This window comes from Delphinus delphis, chromosome 1 (genome assembly GCF_949987515.2).
Source record: "Delphinus delphis chromosome 1, mDelDel1.2, whole genome shotgun sequence".
Lineage (NCBI taxonomy): Eukaryota > Metazoa > Chordata > Mammalia > Artiodactyla > Delphinidae > Delphinus > Delphinus delphis.
In genome coordinates this window covers 140,276,415-140,299,330 of record NC_082683.1, presented here as the reverse complement: position 1 = coordinate 140,299,330, position 22,916 = coordinate 140,276,415, and the positions used below count along the sequence as shown (strand labels likewise).

The following is a 22,916-nucleotide window of genomic DNA, read 5'->3' as shown; positions in this document are numbered from 1 at the left end:
GTGTGTGTGTGTGTGTGTGTGTGTGTGTGTGTGTGTGTGTGTGTGGTGTGGTGTGTAAAATTGACTGACTTGACCATTTAGAATGCTGGTAGAGAAAAAGGTAGAGAAAGAAAAGTGGAAAGGAATTCATGTTTATTGGTCATCTGCTATGTCTAGGCACTTTATATCAATTACTTCATTTAATGCTCACAACAATTGCAGAGGTAGATATTATAACCCCTCCCTTTTTTTTTCTGAGATAAAATTAAGGGAGAAATATGTTAGGTAAATTGTCCAAGGCCCCATGACTAGCAGAGAACAGTTTCAAATCCAGGTCCATCTGACTCAAAACCTGTGTCCTTTTGACCTAGTATCTCTCTGGGGCTGTGAAAAGGCATCAGTAAAGACACAAGGTAAGTAAAGGTATGCACAGGAAACATCAGTGTTTCTCAGTGTGACTGGAGAATGTTCACAGGGGAATAGTAAGAAACTGAACTGGTTACAGCCTTTAACAACTCTCTCTTCTCCCAGAATTTCACCATGATGTCCTGTAAAACTCTCGGCTTAAAGCATCTCTCCAGCTCCACCTCCCCAGCCATCCACACTTACTGACTTCCACTGCCAAAACTCCATTTGTGAGCATTTTCTGTCCATCCTATGGATGTGATTTTCTAGAAGAGCCCAGGTTTTCTGAGTGCTGCACAGGAGACAAGAAATTTGGTTCTCCTCTGCTCCACTCATGGGGAGCCCCTTTGCTCCTATTCCCATCTCTCTGGAACCTCACCAGCCCCAGAGAGAATAATGGGGTTCCCAGTCTCCTGTGATTCTCATCAGGTATGGCTGCCCCGGCCTGCCAGTCCTCAGCCCGTTCCTGAACCCCAGACATGGTTTACAGAGCAGCTGTGATCTCCTCAGCCAGCTGATAAGGTGACACTTGAGACTTTTCACTCTAGGTTTCCCAGCCTCATACAGGAATGTCCAAGCAGCACATGATGGTCTCACAGTGGCCAAGGGTAAGTTCTAGAGCCTTCCCCTAGCACTGCACCCTGAGGCTTAGCAGCAGCCTCCACTGGAAAACCAGTGAAAGATAGCCTTCCAGGTTTTGGCCAATCCTGACGCTGTTTGGCCTACACATCTCCAAACCACCCTGGACAACCTGCTGAGTTAGCCTTCGGCCAAGCTACCTGACCCACAGGATGTGGCTTTTTCTAATCTCCACAGAGGGAACTACATCTGGTAGAGGTCCTGGATTAAGAAGGATACTACTATGTAATAACAAAATGGATAAATCCACCAGGTAAATAATTTTATATGCACACAACATTATAACGTTACAACAAAGAGAGTAAAGACTGGCCAAAGTACAAGAAGAAAAAAACAGATGATAGTGTGTGATTTCCATATATCGCTATCACAAATGTATAGGGCAAGCACATAAAAATAATTAGAAGTACAGATGTGAACAACAGGATCTTAGACGTATTCTATAGCACTTAATATGTGCCAGGCACTATTATAAACACTTCACATATTAATTAATTTAACCCTGAAAATAATTCTATGAAAGGGTACTATTATTATGCATATTTTACAGATGAAGAAACTGAACATAGAGAGGTTATGCCCAAGTTCACAGAGCTAATAAGTAGCAGAGCCAGGCTTGAAACCCAGGCAGTCTACCCCAGAACCTATGTTCTTAACCACTATGTTATACTGCCTCTCTAAATAATACAATTAACAAACTTATCTAAATTATATAAAGAATCACATATCCAATAAGCAGAGAATACTGTTTTTCAAACACATTCAAAATATTTAGAAAATAATAATTGACCAAACTGGCTCATTCACAAAAGCAGTCTTTACAATTTTTTAAATAGAAAAAAAGTATGAATTAAAGTTAAAAGCCTTAAATGTCTGTATTATGAATAAGATAGGTAAAAATAAGCATATAAATTTCAAAGTTAAAAAGAAACAACAGAACAAAACTAAGGAAAGTGGAAGCTAAGAAACAATAAAAACAGGGCCACAAATTAATATAGTAGAAAACAAAAAAATAGAGATGATCAAAAAACCAGAGGCCATTTTCTTGAAACAGACAAACTGATCATGAAGAGAGGGCACAAAGAAATAACACTGGAAATAAAAACTGAGTCATTGGTATGGATACACTAGAGTTAAACTTCCTTTACTGCCATCTTTATCTTGGTTGCAATTTCAATGGGAAAAATTTTAGTTTAATCATCAAACATGATGATAACTTTAGTGTATTCTGAAGAGGTTTTCTTTTAGATTAAAGGAGTTATTGTATATTCCTAGGTTTCTAAGAGTTGTTTGTTTCCTTATTTGATAATGAATAGATATATAATTATATTGAATGCATCTACTGAGATGATATTATTTTTCTCCTTTTACTAATATGATAAATTACTATTTATTTTCTAGTGTTCAACTAATCTTCTTAGCCTTGGGATTAAAACAACCTGGTCATTACATATGTCCCTCTTTATATATTGCTGGATGGATTTGTTAATATTAATTTTTGCATCTAGATTTATGAGGGAAGTTGACCTATAATTTTTTTTTTTTTTTTTTTTTTGCGGTATGCAGGCCTCTCACTGTTGTGGCCTCTCCCATTGCCGAGCACAGGCTCCGGACACGCAGGCTCAGCGGCCATGGCTCACGGGCCCAGCTGCTCCGCGGCATGTGGGATCTTCCCGTCCCGGGGCACGAACCCACGTCCCCTGCATCGGCAGGCGGACTCTCAACCACTGCGCCACCAGGGAAGCCCTGACCTATAATTTTTCTTTCTTGTATTAGCCTTATCAGATATTGGTACCAGGGTTATGCCAGCCTCAAGGAAAGTGTTCCCTTTTTTTTTTTTTATGAAGTGGTTTCGTAGAATTGTGATTATTTTTCCTTGAATACCTGATAAAGCTCTCTGAGCAATCACCTGGGCCTAGAGTTTTCCTTGTAGGCAGATATTTTACTATAAATAAAACTTTTTTAATGGGAGAAAATTGGATACAGGAAAAGAATACAGAAGGAAAAGTATGAAGATACGAGAAGTGACCTTTCAGCAACATGGCAGACTGAGTTGACAAGGAAGACACTCACCCTACAAAACAGAAATGCTGGATAAAACATTAAATTTCCTTTGTAATAAAAAGCCAAGCTCAAATAATAAAAATAAAGGGAAATCTCCCAAGTACCTAAAATAAAAAAGGAACTCAAACCAGAAGTAAGCTTCAGTTGTCACCATGACAGCAAAAGAGGGTGTCAGATCCTGATACAGGGCTTGGCTGCTAAGATTTTAATGCCCACTGAGTACAGTTTTCAGAGTACCCTATTTAAAGCCAAGTCCTATCAGTGAAACAGTGATCAGGAAAAATTCCTCACACTAACCTAGAAAATTGGCAAGAAAGTTTACTATCTATTCAGGTATATAATTGGAGAATAAATCTCCTGAGGCTAAATTGAAACCCTAAGCAAGAAACATATAAGGGTTTAGTAGGAATTGTACTAACTGCATAGTGCAGGGACCCAAAGCCAAAGAAAATCTGCCCACAAGCTAATTTTAGGACCTCAACAAAATCAAATGCAAAACCACTCTGTAGAAACACTAGTAAGTACACAATCCAGGGTACGCTAGACTCCCTGCTAAGGATGCACTCACAGTCAACAATCAGCAACCACACAAGGAAACAAACCACAATGAGGGAGAGTCAGCAGACCAAACAGTTGGAAGAATCTGCACCACTCTAAGAGGTAGAAATAATACAACAATATTAAAGAGACTGTAATATTGAAGAGCATACAACACAAAATAGGCAGATTTGAAAAAGAACCAAATGAAACTTCTGGAAAAAAAAAAAAACTATGGTTATTGAAGTTGAAAACTCAATGCATGACTTAAAGAGTAGATTAGGAGCTTCCCTGGTGGCGCAGTGGTTGAGAGTCCGCCTGCCGATGCAGGGGACACGGGAAGATCCCACATGCCGCGGAGCAGCTGGGCCCATGAGCCATGGCTGCTGAGCCTGTGCGTCCGGAGCCTGTGCTCCACAACAGGAGAGGCCACAACAGTGAGAGGCCCGCGTACGCAAAAAAAAAAAAGAGTAGATTAGAAAGAGTTGAAGAGAACTTACGAAAGATTTGAGAAAATCATACAGAATGTAGCAACGAGAGAAAAAAAAAGGAAACTATGAAAGAAAGAAAGATAAAGAGGCTTGGAGAATCAAATGAGAAGATCCAAAATGTACTTAATAAGATTTTTTTGAAGGGGATATTACAGAATAAAGAGAGAAATATTTGAAAGATAAGAACTGTCCAGAAATGAATACAAACTAAAGTCCTCAGGTTGGGGTGGCAAACCAGGTTCCAAGCAGGAAAAATAACAGCAAATGCAAGCTTAGACTATAATAAAGAACTGCAGAAACAGAAAGGCAAAAGAGATCAATCTTAAAATAACCAGAAAGAAAAGACAGCTTACCTAAAAAGGAATGACAAACCGAGAGAAGACTTCTCATCAACAAGTCAGAAAACAATAAAATATCTTCAATGGGCTAAGTTAGGTACAGAATTCTACCTACCTACTCATCAAAAATTAAGTTGCTATAGACCCTCAAAAAAAATAAAAAAGACCAAAAGGATTTCCTATTATTGGAGGAGGTCACTGAGAGGACGAGACCTTGAGCTGGAGACTCCTCACCCCTTCTCTCCTTAGAATGTCTGTTTGTTCAGACCACTGTTACCACATTAGGAGCTACTTCAGGGGCAAAGCCTTGAGAGACTAATGTGTTTTTGAGATCATTCTGTACTGTATACATGACTGAACCCCGTTAAGGCCTCCACATAAACTCCAGTTGGTGGATGTAGAAATCAACTCATCTTGTAGCTACCCAAGACAAGTCTCGTATGTAAGTTCCTTTTCTTATTAAAACTGCCACTTATGAATCTAGAGTGGTCTTCCTCTTTCTTTGGTCTCTCCTTGCCCTCTGTATATACCGGGGGGTTCAAATTTCTCCTGGGAACTCCTGAGGTTGTGAACCAACACCTACTTATATACAATTCCTGAAGAAAACTACTAAAGAGTGTAAATAATTTAAGAAAGAATGGAAAAAAATACCTTGATATCTGTTGTAAGGTAGAAGGGGGAAAAAAACAAGTGAAGTTATCAAAGGAACAAATTAAGTCCATATAAGGTACAGTTGATAGGTTGCATATTGAATGACACTTTTCCAATACTCCAGAAAAATTCCTTGGAAGAGGTGAAATTTTGAAAGTATCTTTTAATTACAGAAGAGAAAATGTCTGGCACACAGAGAGACACTCCAACATAGGGTGTGGCTTAGGAGAAAACTTCAAGGCACAAGCGGGATCACCTGACCCAAGGGCTAGTGAACAAGTTCACCTAAGAAAAGCACGGAAGACCCTCTAGGGAATATGAAACAATAGAAATGAGGTTTTCTGTGTGCTCCAGCAAAGGACTCTGAAGTGGAAATAATGAACTAAACAAAAAGCAAAACAGGTTTCACTTTGAATCTAAAAAATTAATATTCCAAGTAGTACAGTATCTTTTTAGAATTTTGTTCTCTACTGCTTAATGAAATTATGTATTTTCTGGACCTTCTACTTGGTAAAAAAGAAAAAGAAAGAAAAGAAAGAGAAATATTAAATATTCATCTCATGTATTTATCTCTTCCCCATGAACCATCAGTCTCATTTAACCAGCCTCTCCCAGTCTGATCTAGGCCAGAACAGCTACTGAGTTGCCCTGAAGCATTTTCGATGACAAACAGAGTGACTTCCAGCCTGGGAACTTCCAGGAATTCCTCCCACCTAAGAATAAAACAATGCTTAAAGGGAACCTCTCAGAGATTTAGTGCTAATGGAAAAATTGCTCCAATTTGTGTGTTTGAAGTTTCCTAGAAAAGAAATCCATGGGTATACAAACCCAAAATATTTTGGAACACACACACATAATTCCCAGAATTCCTAGCTTCTGTATAATTTCCCCCAATTCAAAATAAATGTCTCAACATCTTCAAAAGAAAAAAAATCAAATAAAGCTTTATTAAATGTTTTAAGAGCAAAAAAAAAAGTTTTAAGAGTAAATGCTCTAAAATATTAAGTGATTTAAGAGTAAAATTCACCATTTTTTTAAGTCAAATTATTTCAAGGGCTTAAATAGCATCCTAAACATATTAATACCTCTCTCTGTAACTCCCACTGGGAACCCTGTTCCTATCCAAAGAGAGCTCAGAGCTTAGAGCCCATGATACTCCCTGATGCAAACATTTTTATTAGAAACTTACAGAATGAACTGAGTCTATAGCAGAAGAGTTAAAAGAGTTTTGTTTTATTCGGTGTTAATCACTGGATGGTCTTAATATGGGTTGAACTGTGTCCTCCCTAAAATTCATACATTAAAGTCCTATCTCCCAGCACCCTGGAATGTGACCTTTTTTTTTTTTAGAAATTAGGATGTTTCAGATATAGTTAGTTAAGATGAGGTTAAGATACTGGAGTTGGGTGAGCTAATAATTCAATATGACTGGTGTCCTTATCAAAAAGGGAAAACTGACACAGCACACAGGGAGACCACCCTGTGAACATGAAGACAGAGATCTGCGCATCTACAAGCCAAGGAACACCAATGATTGTGAGCAAAGCACCAGAAGCTAGGAGAGAGGCATGAAACAGATTCTCCCCTACAGCCCTCAGAAGGAAACAGCCCTGCCAACTTCTTGATTTCAGCTTTCTAGCCTCCAGAACTGTGAGACAATAAATTTCTGTTGTTTAAGCTACCCAGTGTGTGGGACTTTGTTATGGCAGCCCTCACAAACTAACACGGTGTTCCCTTTGCCATGCCTTCCTGGGCACATCTTCTCAATTTCACACATTTCTCAAAACAGAAGAAGGTGGCAAAAAATAACCTGTAGAAAGCTATTCTTTTTCAGGAAATTTTGTACATAATGTGAGAGTTCATATAAGTCTCAGTTGCCTCCTACATAAAATAAATTTAACATCGACCAGTTAGGTTTTTTGTGAGCCACGCAATGTATCTAGTTCCGTGTCGGTCCATAGTAATGACTCAAAAAAATAAAATGGTAGCTGTTATTATTAGAAATAAAAATGATGCTACTAAGCCTGTGTCACTAAGATGTGTGAGCTGAAGTGTTCCCTCAGGAGTCCCTTCCAGCCATGCTGTCTGCAACAGATGACTTCATCAGGCTCCAACTCTCCCAGGGCCTGAACTGGTATCTTAAATTTATAGCCAAGTCTCAGACTTTGCAAACAGCACATCCTGCCCCGCTTTACATCACCATCATCTGCGATCACTGCCGCAAATGCAAATCATTCCTCTTCCCTTTTCCTCTCATCCTGTTTCCTCTCTCCTGACCCATTCATTCACATCCTATCTCCTCACAAATCCTGTGGCCTTCCAAACTACCTTCTCACAGGAACTCCGCATCTAATCCCCACTTTAGCTGAAACAAGGTTCTCCATAGATGGTGCCACCTCCCCTACAGCCCTCCCCAGTGGAGTCTGCTCATTCTTCAACATGCCATTCTGAGGTGTGTGCCACCTGACACCCTCTAACCTTCTTCATCATTGTCATCTCCCATCTGAAGACATCTCAATGAATCCTTATTAAATAAAAATTTGATGCCTGACTCACTGGCTTCCTCAGCATTTTAAGCTCTGTTACTATGCAGGTTACTTTAACACACATGTTCAACGCTGCAGACTCAAGTTCCTTGATTTCAATCCCACAATCTTCATTTCTACTCAAGCTGAATTCTATGATCAATCACTCTGGCCATTCTTACCAATGAATCCCAAATTCTTTGTTATATTGTCCTTCACATGCAAAATCTCAACTCTTGTCAGTCCAGCACATCCAGGTTTGACTCTATGATCTGTCACTTCAGTCTCTCTCTTATCAATATTCTTCTCAACCATATCTTAGTTCTTTAGCCACAACTGCTCAACGAAATCCCAGTCCTAGGTCAAACAAGTGATTAAACTCAGCAATTATACTCAGGCTGCCGAGAGCTACTGGAGAAAATCACAAAGGTAGGCAGTATTCAAGCATCACAAGTTCATCTTCTGAACCACAACTCATCCTGGAAAACTGTCTCTGTGTCCACAGGTAACTCCTACCTCCAAAACTCCACCATTTTTCTACAATCCCTTACTTACCGTTCTGCCACTTCCCTCCTCTCAACAAATGACCCTCCTTTCTGTTTGAGAAAAAAAAGAGTCCATCAGACAGGAAGTCACCCAACATCCTGTATCCTCACCTACCACCTTGTCCATGACTATACCTATCAATGGTCTGCTTCTCTCCTATTACACTCAACCAAAGGTCTTCTCGTGCCAACAGCCAATCCTTCTACTTTGCATTCTATCTCCTCTTACTTCCTCAAAGTCCTGGTTTTATAAAGTATCTGTTCTCCCTTTGGCATATTTTATCTCTTCTATTCTACTGACTTTTCTAGCAGTATTTAAATATTTATCCTCTCTCCCACCTTAAAAAATGTCCTTTCTCAACTCTAAATCCCAATTACTAATGATTATTGAGAATTTACTGTGTGAAAGGGATTGTGCTAAGTTTTGGACATCTAGTATTTCACTCCTCACATCAACCTTATAGAGTAGTAATACTATCCCCAATTACTGAAAGTGAAGCACAAAGAAGTTACAATCACACAACAAGTAATTGGTGGAGCCAGTCTTCCAACCCAGGCATCAGACTCCAGAGCCTATGCTTTAAACCACAATGTTATGTTTCATGACAGAACCACACTGCATTCATTAGCTCCATTTTCTTACCTGTCATTTCAGCCTCCTGACTCCACAACTCCAATGAAACTGTCTATTTTATTTTAATCTTTTGGTTAAAAGCCTTTATTTTCAGTAACTTTTTAAATGGATAGAGTTGACAACTTCTCCTGCTTTAAACTAACAACATTTTAGATTTCCAAACCCTGCTCCTTCCTGTTTCTCTTCCTATTTACCTGGACTCTCCTTTGCAGAATCTTTTATGAATGTCCCTTCTTTTAAATGCTTGTGTTCACCATAGTTCTTGCCTGTCTTCCTTCTTTTCTCAGTCTACATACTCTCTTTAGATGATCTCGTTCATTCCGATGGCTTCAGCTATCACCTATATAAGTTTCAAAGTGGAGAGGACAGTTACCTGGCACTATTCACACTAACAGTGACAGCTGGAAATGCTGAGGGGTGGAACCTGGAGACTGACAGGCCAGCCAAACAGATTCACACAGGGAGACATTTACTTTCATAAATTTACCATCAACCAAGATCTGGCTCTCAGACTTGCAAACTCAGAAACTTTAACTTGACACTGTCAGAATACTTTAAACAATAGAGGCAGATGTATAAAACTGGTATGCCAAAATGTGAGTTACCAACGAGGAATATAACTGTCTGTGAATCTGAGGTATATGCCAGTCTGACCAGAGCATTCTCTCACCATAAGTAAAGTTCATGAGGTTAAATTATTTGGAGGCTGTTTGGTGAGCACGGAACCAAAACAAGGAGAGTTAATAGTATGATCCAAATATGTAATGACATCATTACATATTTATAAAGATAAACAGTCTATCACCACAGTTGGAACATTGCTCATGATGGACTAGTTATTTAAGTGTAGAATGAACTAACACTCCAAACCGCAGATAGAACTTGGCAAAAATATATATATCTGATTTAAAAATGGGCAGAGGATCTGAAGAGACATCTTTTCAAAGACATGCAGATGGTCAACAGGTAAATGAAAAGTACTCAACATCACTAATCACCAGGGAAATGCAAATCAAACCCACAATGAGATATCACTTCACACCTGTCAGAATGTCTACTATCAAAAAGGCAAGAAATAAGAAGCGTTGGTGAGGATGTGGAGAAAGGGAACCTTTGTGCGCTGTTGGTGGGAATATAAATGGGTGCAGTCACTATGGAGAACAGTATGGAGGTTCCTCAAAAAATTAAAACTAAAGCTACCATATACATGATCCAGCAATCCCACTTCTGGGTATTTAACAAAAGAAAACAAAAACACCAACACAGAAAGATATATGAACCCCCATGTTCACTGCAGCATTATTTACAATAGCCAAGATATGGAAGCAACCTAAGTGTCTGTTAATGGATGAATGGAAAAAGAAAATGTGGCATGCATACACATACACACACACACACACACACACACACACACACACAGAGGAATATTATTCAGTCATAAAAAATTGGAAATCTTGCCATTTGCTACAACATGGATGGACCTTGAGGGTTTTATGCTAAGTGAAATAAATCAGATAGAGAAAGACAAATACAGTATGTTCTCACTTATACGTGGAGTCTAAAAAAATTTTTTTAAAAACTAATGGATACAGGGCTTCCCTGGTGGCACAGTGGTTAAGAATCTGTCTGCCAATGCAGGCGACATGGCTTTGAGCCCTGGTCCAGGAAGATCCCACATGCCGCAGAGCAACTAAGGCCATGTGCCACAACTACTGAGCCTGCTCTCTAGAGCCCGCAAGCCACAACTACTGAGCCCACGTGCCACAACTACTGAGCCCATGCTATTGAGCCCGCATGTCACAGCTACTGAGCCCGCCTGCCTACAGCATGGGCTCCGCAACAAGAGAAGCCACTGCAGTGAGAAGCCCACACACAGCAACGAAGAGCAGCCCTCGCACACCGCAACTAGAGAAAGCCCACGGGCAGCAATGAAGCCCCAACACAGCCAAAAATAAATAAAATAAATTAAAACAAACAAGCAAAAAAAACTAATAGATACAGAGAAAAGACTGATGGTTGTCAGGGCAAAGGGTGGGGCGGGCAAAATGAGAGAAGAGGGTCAAAAGGTACAAACTTCCAATTATAAAATAAGTAAGTCATGGGATTGTAATGTAGAGCATAGTGACTACAGTCAATACTGTATTGTATATTTGAACGAGGCTGAGAGATTAAATCTTAAAAGTTCTCATCACAGAAAAAAACAGTTTCTAACATGTGTGATCACAGATCTTGACTTATCGTGGTGACCATATCACAACACAGACAAATATCAAATCGTTATGTTGTACACCTGAAACTAATATTAATGTCAATTATGCCACAATTTTTTTTAAAAGGAACTTGGTTGTACAATGTCTAAGTCTGTTTCTGTGACTCTTTTTTCATTGCTGACCTCTCATACTTTTGGTTGAGACTTTATTTTGGACAAGTTAATGTATAAGGAACTTATAACAAAGACTACCACCCTGAGAGTAACAGTACATCTTAAAGCTAACTTTACATATCTTTTCTCTTTCATTGTATGCCAATTTCGTATTTTAATCTACAGAAGGCAATCATATTTCCCTTTTTTCCATGTTCTAAGGGCCAAGTCCAGTCTTTTGGACTTTATTAATAGCTCAGAAATCCATACCCTTCTTCCTATGCCCAAGTCCCCCCAATTTTCCTCCCTGAATTGCTATGATGGCCTCAGATTTCAGCTCTCAGCTCTCAGGACTGCCTTACTCCAATCCATCCAAGACATAAAGATCTAAAATGAAAACCCAATCATGTCACTTTTCACTTACAATCCTTTCAGCCTCCCAAAAGCTTTCAGGATGAAATCCAAACTCCTTAATATTTTTGACTAAACTGCTTTTACTCATGCACTTTCTCCAGGTAACACTTCTTCCAGAAAACCTTTGCTGACCATCACCCTCCTGAATTCGGGATCAGGGACATGCTCTCAGCTCACACAATTCCCCATGCTGTTTTCCCCACTATAAAATGTTTCACAGCATATAATACTGTTATTTCTCTTGCCTTTCTCCCCAAAGACTGTTAACTTCTTGTAAGCTATACCTCATTATCTTTGAATCAAAAGCACCTAGCACAGTCCTTGACAAACAGGGAGTTTATTACCTATAAATAGAGATAAGCAGTCATAAACATCCTTGAGAATGGTTATTATTTGCCTGATAAGAGACAAGCTATAAGCAAAACCAAATTCTGATTTACTATCCATCAATTAAAAGGCTGTCCTCAACCTAATAAGGGAAAAAAAAAAAACCTTCATCCTGTGGGAGTCATAGACAATTTTTCAAAATAGAAGCATCCCCAACAAACTTAACATATTTGATATATCAAAATTCGATTCCAAATGCTGGTAGCTGGCGTGATGGCTTCAAGTTTACTCCGCAGAGCTGAAGCGCTGGCCATGCAGGCCCTGACGGCCCGCGGTCCCAACGGAGTCTCCATGGTGCACTCTATGGCATCTGGAGGTGGTGTTCCTACTGATGATGAGCAGGCATCTGGGCTGGAGAGGGAGGTCATGCCGGCTTCACACAAGGGACTGGACCCGTACAATATGCTCGCCCCAAAGGCAGCCTCAGGTACCAAGGAAGACCCCAATTGAGTCCCCTCCATCACCAATAAGCAGATAGTGGGCTGCATCCGTGAAGAAGACAACAGTGCTGTCATCTGGTTCTGGCTGCACAAAGGCGAGGCCCAGCGGAACCCATTACAAGCTGGTGCCCCACCAGCTGGCCCACTGAGCCCCTGTACTAACTCACTCAAAATGTGATGTAAAGTTTCTTCTTTCCCATAAAAACTAGCCATTACATTGGCTCCTCCTCCCATTAAAAAAAAAAAATTTGATTCCTACACTTTGAAGTTTTCATTGTGCAGAGCAAAACGTCTCCATATCCTCAGAAAACAACCAGTGACATGGGATCTACACTCTCAGGTTAAAATAGTCTATCATCCTAGGAAACAAAGTTATCATTATCATTGTCTAACCAAAATCTCTCACTCTTAAACGTTAGTTCATTTCTTTTAGTTAGATTTCTCTTTGACTTAAAAGACCAGTCCATTTCCTCATGAAAACCCTTTTCCTGTAGGATGTGCCAGAGGCAAAGGGAGACTAATAGCTTCTTGGCTCCCTTTTCTATATATAGTGAAACTGAAAACATTCAACTTGAAGTTTAGTTCATATAAATTGGTATAGGTTTTCAAGGTCTGAATGTGCAATACTTTCCTAGTAAAAATCTTTCTATTCTATTGCTCAGAAAAATATTCTAAGAGAATCTTTTCATAAAAGAAGTCCTAGAGTTTTTTTTAACACTTTGTAGGTCCTGGAGAAACATACAAAGTCACTGAGGGCTCAGAAGTTTTATTACAATGAAACTTTTAAGCGCAGAGACATGTAATGCTGCTATTGCTCCCAGTGAATCAAGTCCTTGTCACTTTGAGTCTCTTTGCAGTCCCTTATCTTTCACTATATTATGATCATTAAAACCATGGACTTCGGTAATAATCTACCAATGCACTGATTTTATAGATAAAGAAACAAGTCTGGCAAGGTTAAACGATTTGCTTAAATGACAAGAATAAGGAAGAGAACACAAATTTGTTCCAAATTGGACATTCTTTCTACTACATCGCATGGGCATTTTGTAAAATACTGGTTGAATCATTTATGAAAACTAGTTTCTATTTTGTTCTATTTTATATTTGTTCTATTAGCTTCATGAACAAAACAACCTTTCCAGTAGCTGGAAACAGCAATATAATTCCAAAGATTTCCAATTCCTCTACTCCCATTCTATTTTAAATTCTCTCCAAACAGGCTTTCACTCCCATCGTTTCTTGTTGAGACATCAATGATTTCCACGTTGCTAAATAGATTAGCCAATTCTCGGTCCTCTTCTTAACTAACCAATTAGTGCTTCTTCCTTGGAAAGCTTTCCTCTCTTGATTTCTAGTTACACTCTTCAATCTTCAGTTTCTCAGGCTACTTTGTTCTTTTATCATCATCTCTGACTGCTAAACATTGGAGTATTCCAAGGCTGAGTCCTTAGACCTTTATTAATTCTTCATTCAATCGGTCCTTTAGTGGTCCTACCTAGCCTCAGAGCCCTGATTACCATCCTATATGTGCCTCTGGATCCCAAATTTATGTATCTGACCCAGACCTGTCCCCTTGAATTCTAATCTTATATATCTAACTGCCTTTGTAATATCTCTACTTGGGTAACAAAGGCATCTCAAACTTAAACATACCCCAAAATAATAGCCTCAGTCTCCCACTCTTTCTCAAACCTACTTCATGCTTGTTCTCCATCTCAGTAAATCGCTATGCTATGCTTCTACTCACTCAAGACAAATCCTCAGAATCTCTCTTATCTTCTGTTATTTTTCTCTCACGTCTAGTTCATCATTAAATCCTTTTGGTTGAATCTCCAAAATATACATAGAATCCAATTATTTCTCAAAACTTCCAACTACCAACTTTACCCAAGATATACCATCCTCTTCTGCACCTGGCTCTGATGACCAGGGAGACTGTGCCACTGCGTCCCACAAGACACCTTCTATATAAGGCCACTCTTTCAAGACCAGGAGACACAGCTGAGATACTTCATATACAGAAACAAACACAAAGAGTTAGGCAAAAGGAGAAGACAAAGGGATACCTTCCAAATAAAAGAATGAGATAAAAATCTCAGAAAAGAACTAAACAAAACAGAGAGAGCAACTTACCAGATAAATAGTTTAAAGTAAGTAATAGTCATCAATAAGCTTAACGAACTTGGAAGAAGAATGGATGAACTCAGTGAGCTTCAACAAAGCTTCAACAAAGGTTGAAGGTTAAAGAGAGAATCTTAAGGTTAAAGGTTAAAGGTTAGAGAGAGAATCAAAGGTTAAAGAGAGAATCTTAAAAGCAGCAAGAGAAAAACACTTAGTTACATACAAGGGAACCCCCATAAGACCATCAGCTAATTTTCAGCAGAAACTGTATAGGCCAGAAGAAACTGGCACAATATATTAAAAGTGCTGAAAGAAAAAGCTTACAACCAAGAATACTCTACCTGGTAAGGTTATCACTCATAATTGAAGGAGATATAAAGAGTTTCCCATAAAAGAAAAAGCTAAAGGAGTTCATCACCACTAAACTGGCCTTACAAAAAAAAAGTATTAAAGGGACCTCTTTAAATGGAAAAGAAAAGCCCATAACCAAACCAAACCAAACCAAACAAATTATGAAACAGAAAATCTCACTGGTAAAGGCAAACATACCAAAGGTAGTGGTTCAACCACCTATAAAACTAGCATGAAGGTTAAGACAAAAATAGTAAAATCATTGATATCTAAAATAATCAGTTAAGCAATACACAAAATAAAAAGATGTAAATATGACATCAAAAGCATAAAACATTGAGGGTGGGAAGTAAAAATGTAGTGCTTTTAGAATGTACTTGAACTTAAATGACCATCAACTTAAAATAGCCTCCTATATACGTAGGTTGTTATATATGAACCTCATGGTAACGACAAACACAAAACCTATACCAAATACACAAAAAATAAAGAGAAAGAAATACAAACACAGCACTAAAAACAAGTCATCAAATCACAAGGGAAGAGAACAAAAGAAAGGAACAGAGGACAACTACAAAAACAACCAGAAAACAATTAACAAAACTGCAATAATAATTATTATTCTATGAATTATAATTATTCCTATGAATAATTATTCTAAATGTAAATGGACTAAATGCTCCAATCAAAAGACATAGGGCAGCTGAATGGATTTTAATAAAAAAAGACCTATATATACACTGCCTGCAAGAGACTCACTCACTTCAGGTCTAAAACACACATACTAAAAGTAAAGGAATGAAAAAAGACATTCCATGCAAAAAGAAACAAAAAGAATTGTTGGAGTAGCAATATGCATATCAGACAAAATAGGCTTTAAAACAAAGACTAACAGGAAACAAAGAAGAGTATTACATAATGACAAAGGGATCAATCCAATAAGAGGATTATAATACTTGTAGTATGCACCCAACACAGGCATACCTAAATACATAAATATTAACAGATATAAAGGGACAAATTGACAGTAATACAATAATATTAGGGGACTGAAACATACCACTTGCGTCAATAAATAGATCATCCAGACAGAAAATCAATAAGAAAAAGTTGGCCTTAAATGACACATTAGACCAGATGGATATAATAGACTATTATAGAACATTCTATCCCAAAACAGCAAAATACACATTCTTTTTAAGTACACACAGAACATTCTCCAGAGGTTAGGGGTGGGACTGAAAGTTCCAATGCTCTAATCACAGGGATGAGTCTCCTGGCAATGAGCCCCCTTTCTTCAGTGGGGTTCAAAAGTTAATTCATTAACATAACAGAAGATACCTTTATGGTTCTCATCACTTAGGAAATTTCAAGGGTTTTAAGAGCTCCTTGCCAGAAAAGGTGACAAAGCCCACATATTTATTTCATATTACAAATCACAATATCACATATGTTCACACAGAAAAATGCACACAAATGTTTATATTAATAGAAGCATTATTCATACTAGCCAGAAAGTGGAAACAACCCAAATATACATCATAGATTAAAAGATAAACAAAATGTGGTATATCTATAAAATGGAATATTATTTGGCCATAAAAATTAATAAAGTACTGATTTATGCTACAACATGGATGAATCTTAAAAACATTATGCTAAAGTTAAAGAAGCCAGTCAAAAAAGACCACATATTATACGATTCATATGATTCCATTCATATGAAAGTCCAGAAGAGGAAAATCCACAGAGACAAGAAGTAAATTAGTAGTTGCTTAAGGCTGGAAGGAGGATGACACGTGGCGGCGGAGGGGAGGGGTAGAGGACTGATAACTAAAAGGCACAGGGCTTCTCTGTGCAGTGAGGAAAATGTTCCAAACTTGACTGAGGTGATGGTTGCATGTATATATCTCTGAATATACTATAAACCACAGAATTGTACATTTTAAATGAATGATTGTATGGTAAGGGAATTATATCTCAATAAAGCTGTTAAAAATTAATGCATTAAATGTGATTCTAGAAGTGAAAAACCCATCTTAAGCAGAGGCAGCATCAAAAAGTTGACTTGGCTTGCCATGACCCTGGTCCTCTCTGGTACTTCCTCCTACCATGGATTATGTTGCTGCCCCTCTAACAATAGCTTCCTACATACACATTTTCTGAATGATTTTATCACCTCCTTGTCAACTTGTTAGACTTATTGCTCTTGTATGTCTGTATTTTCCATGTATTTTCATTTTTACCCCCACCTGAAAACACACACCTTGCTCCAAACCATAACGCAGAGGTCCAAACAATCATCTGTAAAGGCTTGAAGGTCTTTGTCAAATGCCTGAGACTACAGCCCAGATCTTACCCATTATTTCATCTAGCTAAATGCAAAAGCAGATGTCAAAGGATTTTGAAAAGCTGTAAGTAGTCAAGGTGATTCATATAATTACATTAAATTACACACATCTTTTCTTTGCCTGTCAGTTGTGTCAGGGACTGTGAAAAACCACCACACGTAAAACAGTCGTAAAACGTTACAGTTGGACATGACCTTAGCGATGTTCAGATGCAATTCTGCCATTTTATAGTTGAGATAACAGATACAAAAAGGTAGATAGACTTCTCTAATGTCACTCAGTAAGCCAGCAAAACTCCATTCAAGGCCCTTTCTGTCCACTGGTGAGCACAAGCTGATAACCAACCAGAAGTACAAGGGAATCAGAAACTCTTGATGACTGTACACACACACAAATAGAAAATGACACACAAAGATAATATTACAATCCACTACAGTGAGTGAGTAAACTTAATTAAAGGTTATTAGTATGTTTTATTTCCCTCTTTATCTTCAAAAACACTTTGGTCTTAGCCTCTCTACTCTGAATCACAATGGAACTAGAATTAACCATTTTTGCTGAATTATACATACAATTAATTTTATGGAACCAATTTAAGTTAATCATTTTCTCATATTATTTAACTCAAAATAGCTATAATTTCTTAGCCATTTGTTATTAGCATACCACCTTTCCCTACTTTGAATCATGATTGCCAAAGTATAGGAAAGTCAACTACAACAAACTTCCCCATTTGGTAACAACTGGAAGGCGGCACACTACAATACAATTTATTACAATAATTTTTCATATCGTATCAAAATATGATGGTGATCTAGTTTCCATTTATGACTAGAGGCAATTTTTGTGTTCTGCTTACAGCAACATCATTTCATAACAGTTTTTTGGAGGAAAGCAAATTGTGGTGTTAGAGAAAAGATTTTTTACTTTTTTTTAGCCTATTTCAGATTCATCCCTATAGAAGAAACATATTTAGCCTATTCCAAAATAGCAAAAGTCTTGGACCACATCACAATTGGCATCTTGACATTTAATAAATTAAAACATTATAACACATGAGGTATCTCACGGAGGCAGCTAACACAGTAAATGATTGTTCAATTCTTCATTCAAATATAAAGAACATATCACGTTTGATCAACGTAGAAATTACTAAGATATATGTATATCCCGGAAGAGTAGGATAGGTTATGTTTTTCATCACTTAAAGAACAACAACAAACAAAAATCCCAGAGTTCTATTTCCCTCTAAATTCCTCCCCCTGCCAATTTTTTTAATAGCTGAAACCTGCCACATTTAATACCCAGCAATGATTTGAACTCATATATGCTTGTCAAATGCACAAGGAAAGAATCTGAGATTCTCAGTATCAAACTCTCATTGTGAAGAGGTTGTGTCAAGGTCTTCCAGTGAAGAGACAGATTTCAATAGAAATGTGGGAGAACAGTGGGGGAGAACTTTTAAGAAACCACTGCTTTATTTCTTCAACTGGGCAGCCACTTCTGCTAATGAACCTCAGGTGAATGTTATAGACAGCCAACCCCAGGGCTCCCCCGGCAGTGCTACCCTCCGCAATAACAATGAAGGCTCCTATGAGCCTCATAGAAAGGTGCCACTTTAAAGAGAAACAAAAAAGTAAAGAGGATCAAATTCCAGTGGAGCAGCTGAAACCCATGGCTTTAGGGCAAAAAATAAAGTGATTGTGCTTCAACTACCTTTAAAGAGCACCGCCATACCAAATTTCAAGCATTTCTACTGGATGAGACATGGACATAACATTTATTACCATCTGTGAACCTAACTAAGGATGATCTGGTGCAAAGAATTTGAATAGATTCAATTAAGAAATGAATGGCTTCTTCTTATTTTCATCTCTTCAGTTCATTAGTAATCATTGCTTAACAAGCTTCCTGGTGTCTCACACTACAGGTTTTTCTCCCCCCACTTGAGAGTTATCTTGAGTACGCTCTCAAGCTGGATGTTAGCTCTTAAAGTATTGCTGCTGAATACCCATGTCCCAATCTGCCTTAACCACTTTAGTTCCAAAATTTTTAAGTTAATTTTTAAGTTAATTAACTGTTTTTGATGTCGTTGCTCTGGTTCTGATTTTCATAATTCCACATTTCCAGGTTTGGGTACCACCGTACAATCACCCTAAACAAGCCACCTCCCTGGCTGAGACTTTAGGTATCAGAAAGCAAACCCAGATACAGGCGAGCAATTCTTTGTTACAACTGTATTCAGCTACACATTCTTTAAAAATTGTTCTGAAACTCACACAGAATTTCACAGCATAAGAAACAATGTAATCATAAGGAATAACAAAGAATAAATATTTCCCTTACCTGGATCATGGAAAGGCACCAAAGCAAAGTTGAAAAGAGGTCTCTTAGGTCTTTTCAAAGACGTCTCCAAAATTTTGGAAGCCCCCTCGATAACCTGAACTAAATCATCATACATGGAACCCGTCACATCAAACACAAAAGCCAACGTGGAGGCCCCCTCGGGAATTTCCTCAGCTCTGATCTCTGACTGGGGTCTTGCTTCCTGAGCCTGGGAAGTATAAAGAAGAGTGAACAGGAATACTGTGCGGACAATGTCCCAGGAAATCATTTTGTCTTTCTTTCCTTTTTTTTTTTTTTTCCTGAGCGCCTAAGCACTGTGCTGAGTCCTCCTCAACAACAGGCAGCGGGTTTCTTCTCGGGGCAATTCATTCGACTCCCGAAACCTCTTTGAACTCGCAAAAAACCGGGCGCTGAGAATCAGATGGGGACAAGCACCAAACCCGAAACCCTGCAGGGGCCGGGCGGGCAGAGATGCGGCAGCTTTTGTCCAGACGCAGCCTCCTCCGGGACAGCCGAGTGCCCGCGGCCCGGGCGGCGTGTGGCTGAGTGCGGGCGGCGCGCCCGGCCCATGCCCCGGGGGCCGTTCCGAGCCAGCGGCGCCGCACAGAGTCCGCTGCCCTTGCTGCCGCCGCCACCGCCGTCGCCGCCGCCGCCGCGCCGCTCTCCGCCGGGCCAGCCGTCGCGGCTCCCAACTTTCCACTGCGCGCCTCCAGCCCGGGAGCTGGGAGGGGAAGGGAAGCCGGGCTCGGCCTCGCCTCCTGATTGGCCGGTGGACGCCCCCCCCTCCTTTGCTCTTGGGCGCCCCCACCTCCTGGAGGACGACTTCTCTCCACTGATTCTCGGGTCAATTCAGTACCTGGGAAGCGCTCCCAGTATCCCCTCCGCACCCGCCCTCGTTGTTTCTCACTTCCCAAACCCCAAGGTAAACAATGGCTTTCAAGAATGTGTGGCAAGAACCCGAACCGAGGGACACCACGCTAACCAGCACTAAGGGAATTGTATTTTTCTACGATGCACAACGCTGCTTCAGACACCTCTATCATAATTCCCCTCCCCCACCAAGAAGCCAAGACCTCCCCCCCTCCCCAGCCCAGCCTCCCGCTCTCAGCCCGCAACTCAGCCCAGCCGGGAGGGGGAGCTGGAAAGTTCTCCCGGCTGGGCTGAAGCCACGTTCTCACTCTTTGATCTCCTCAGGGACTGTAGAGCTTTGGGGAAGGGAGGGAGGACAGAGCTGGATGGGCCAGAAACGGGAGGAAGGGGAAAAGGGCTGTTGAGGGAAATGAGAGAAAGACAGCTGGAACTGGGTAGTCACTGATTGTAGTTAGGAAAGATGGTAGAAGGGAAAGCAGCTGGATGTGGAATACAGGGTGGCAGCTCAGTGCAAAGGATGAAGAGGGAGAGAGGGAAAGGAAGGGGGTGCTGGGGGAGGGGGAGAGAGATCATACTGAAGAGAAAAGTTAATTTTTTAAAATTTCACTATCAAGATTCATGTTTGCTGAGCAATATGAACCCTCCCTTCAGCATAATGAGGCAGAATAATATCCTCATTTCACACTTCCTTCCATAGAACACCCATGTGCCAAGTCTCAGCCAAAGATCCATTGAAAAGGTGTTCCCTTCTATGGCGTTTTCTTGCTGATAAGTAAGGAAACCTCGCCCTGTAAAACATTACAAAGTTTTTCCGTGTTGTAATTATTATACACATTTTGGTACTAATAACAGAGATAAGAAGGGGGACAAAGAAAGTCAACCATAAGCTAAGGATTCCTTGCCTCTTTTTAATAAAAACATATTCACATCCTGCAAAAGGAGCTGTGGTCTGGATCCTGGCATTTAAAGAGGGGCCAGCAGGCATCTTGATCTGAGTTGGAATGTGTGTTAGACCACCCATCCAACACGGAGGTCGCCTGAGGAAGAGCCAGCTCCCCTGAGCCTTTTATAGTCTGCAACTGTCTTCTCTTTCAGACCCAGGGACTCTGGACCCTGAGTTTATGATACCTATAAGTCACGTCATTTAAAGGAAGCAGCCTGGCCATTTGGAATGAGTGGGAATATGAGAGGAAAGGGGGAACGTTCTTCCTTTCTAAATAGTATTTAGAAAATGCTATTTGAGTAACCTACTCCTTTGTTTATCTAAGAGGGATTGCATTCTAAATCCTGGAGATTTCACTGAGACCTGAGCTGTTCCAGGTGTTCAAGGGAGGTGGTAGAGCCTGGTGATTAAGGCTTCTGGGTCAGATAATCTGCATTCAACACCCAGCTGTGACACTTAATAACTGTGTATCTTCAGCAAGTTACCTATTTCTTTATGCCTTCGTTGATTCAGCTGTAAATGGAAATAATGACAGTACCTACCTAATAAGGATTCAATGATCTATCTTGGTAATTGTTCCGTGCATACTTGAAAAGAATGTTATTTGGTGGAATGCTCCATAAATGTCAATGAGGTCAAGTTTCATAGTGTTGCTAGAACATTCTGTATCCTTACTGATTTCTGCCTTCTTGTTCTATCAGTTACTGTGAGTGGAATTGAAATCTATGACTATAATTGTGTATTTGTCTATTTCTTCTTGTAGTTCTATGAGGTTTTGCTTCTTGCATTTTGAAGCCTGTAATTAGAGGCATAAACACTTAGGATTATTATGTCCTCTTGACTGACATTTTTATCATTATGAAGTTACATTCATTATCCCTGGTAATATTATTTGCTGTGGAATATGCTTTGTCTGATATTAATATAGCACTCCAGCTTTCTTTTGATTAGCGTTAGCATGATATATCATTTTCCATCCCGTCACTTTTAAACTATTTGTGTGTTTATATTAAAGTGTGCTTCTTGTAGTCACCTTACAATTAGGTCTTGCTTTTTTCATGCAAACAATCTCAGCCTTTTATTGGGCTATTAGACTATTTACATTCAATGTGATTATGGATATGGTTGGGTTGAAATGTACCATCTAGCTATTTGTTTTCTTTATGTCCCATCTCTTCTTTGTTTCTTTTTTCCTGTTTTTCTGACTTCTTTTAGGTGTACTGAATATTTTTTATGATTCCGTTTTATATTTATTGCTAGCTTATTAGCTATAACTCTTATTTTATTTTAGTGGTTGCTATAGTGTTTATAGTATATATTTTTATCACAGTCTTCCTTCAAGTAATATTATACCACTTAACCTCAGAATAATATACTTCCATTACTTTCCTCCCAACCTTTTTGGTTAGTCATCCATTTTATTTTACATTACTGTATTTTAAACCCCACACTATATTAATGTAATTTTTAAAGTAGTCAATTATCTTTTTAAAAGATTTAATTAATTCTAAAATTAATAT

The 22,916-nt window shown here is 39.2% G+C and overlaps 1 protein-coding gene and 1 pseudogene across 1 annotated transcript in view; one reads left to right on the top strand and one right to left on the bottom strand.

Annotated features, from left to right (window-relative positions):
* The window catches only part of HMCN1 (hemicentin 1), a 519,438-nt gene extending 499,390 nt beyond the window's left edge, over positions 1-20,048 (bottom strand). Inside the window, exon 1 of the mRNA XM_060035358.1 lies at positions 19,584-20,048. Coding sequence (XP_059891341.1) covers positions 19,584-19,851 — 268 coding nt within the window. The 5' untranslated portion in view covers positions 19,852-20,048. The remainder of the gene's footprint in view (positions 1-19,583) is intronic.
* LOC132424030 (cytochrome c oxidase subunit 5B, mitochondrial pseudogene) lies at positions 12,185-12,612 on the top strand (annotated as a pseudogene).
* Positions 20,049-22,916: the final 2,868 nt, after the last annotated feature.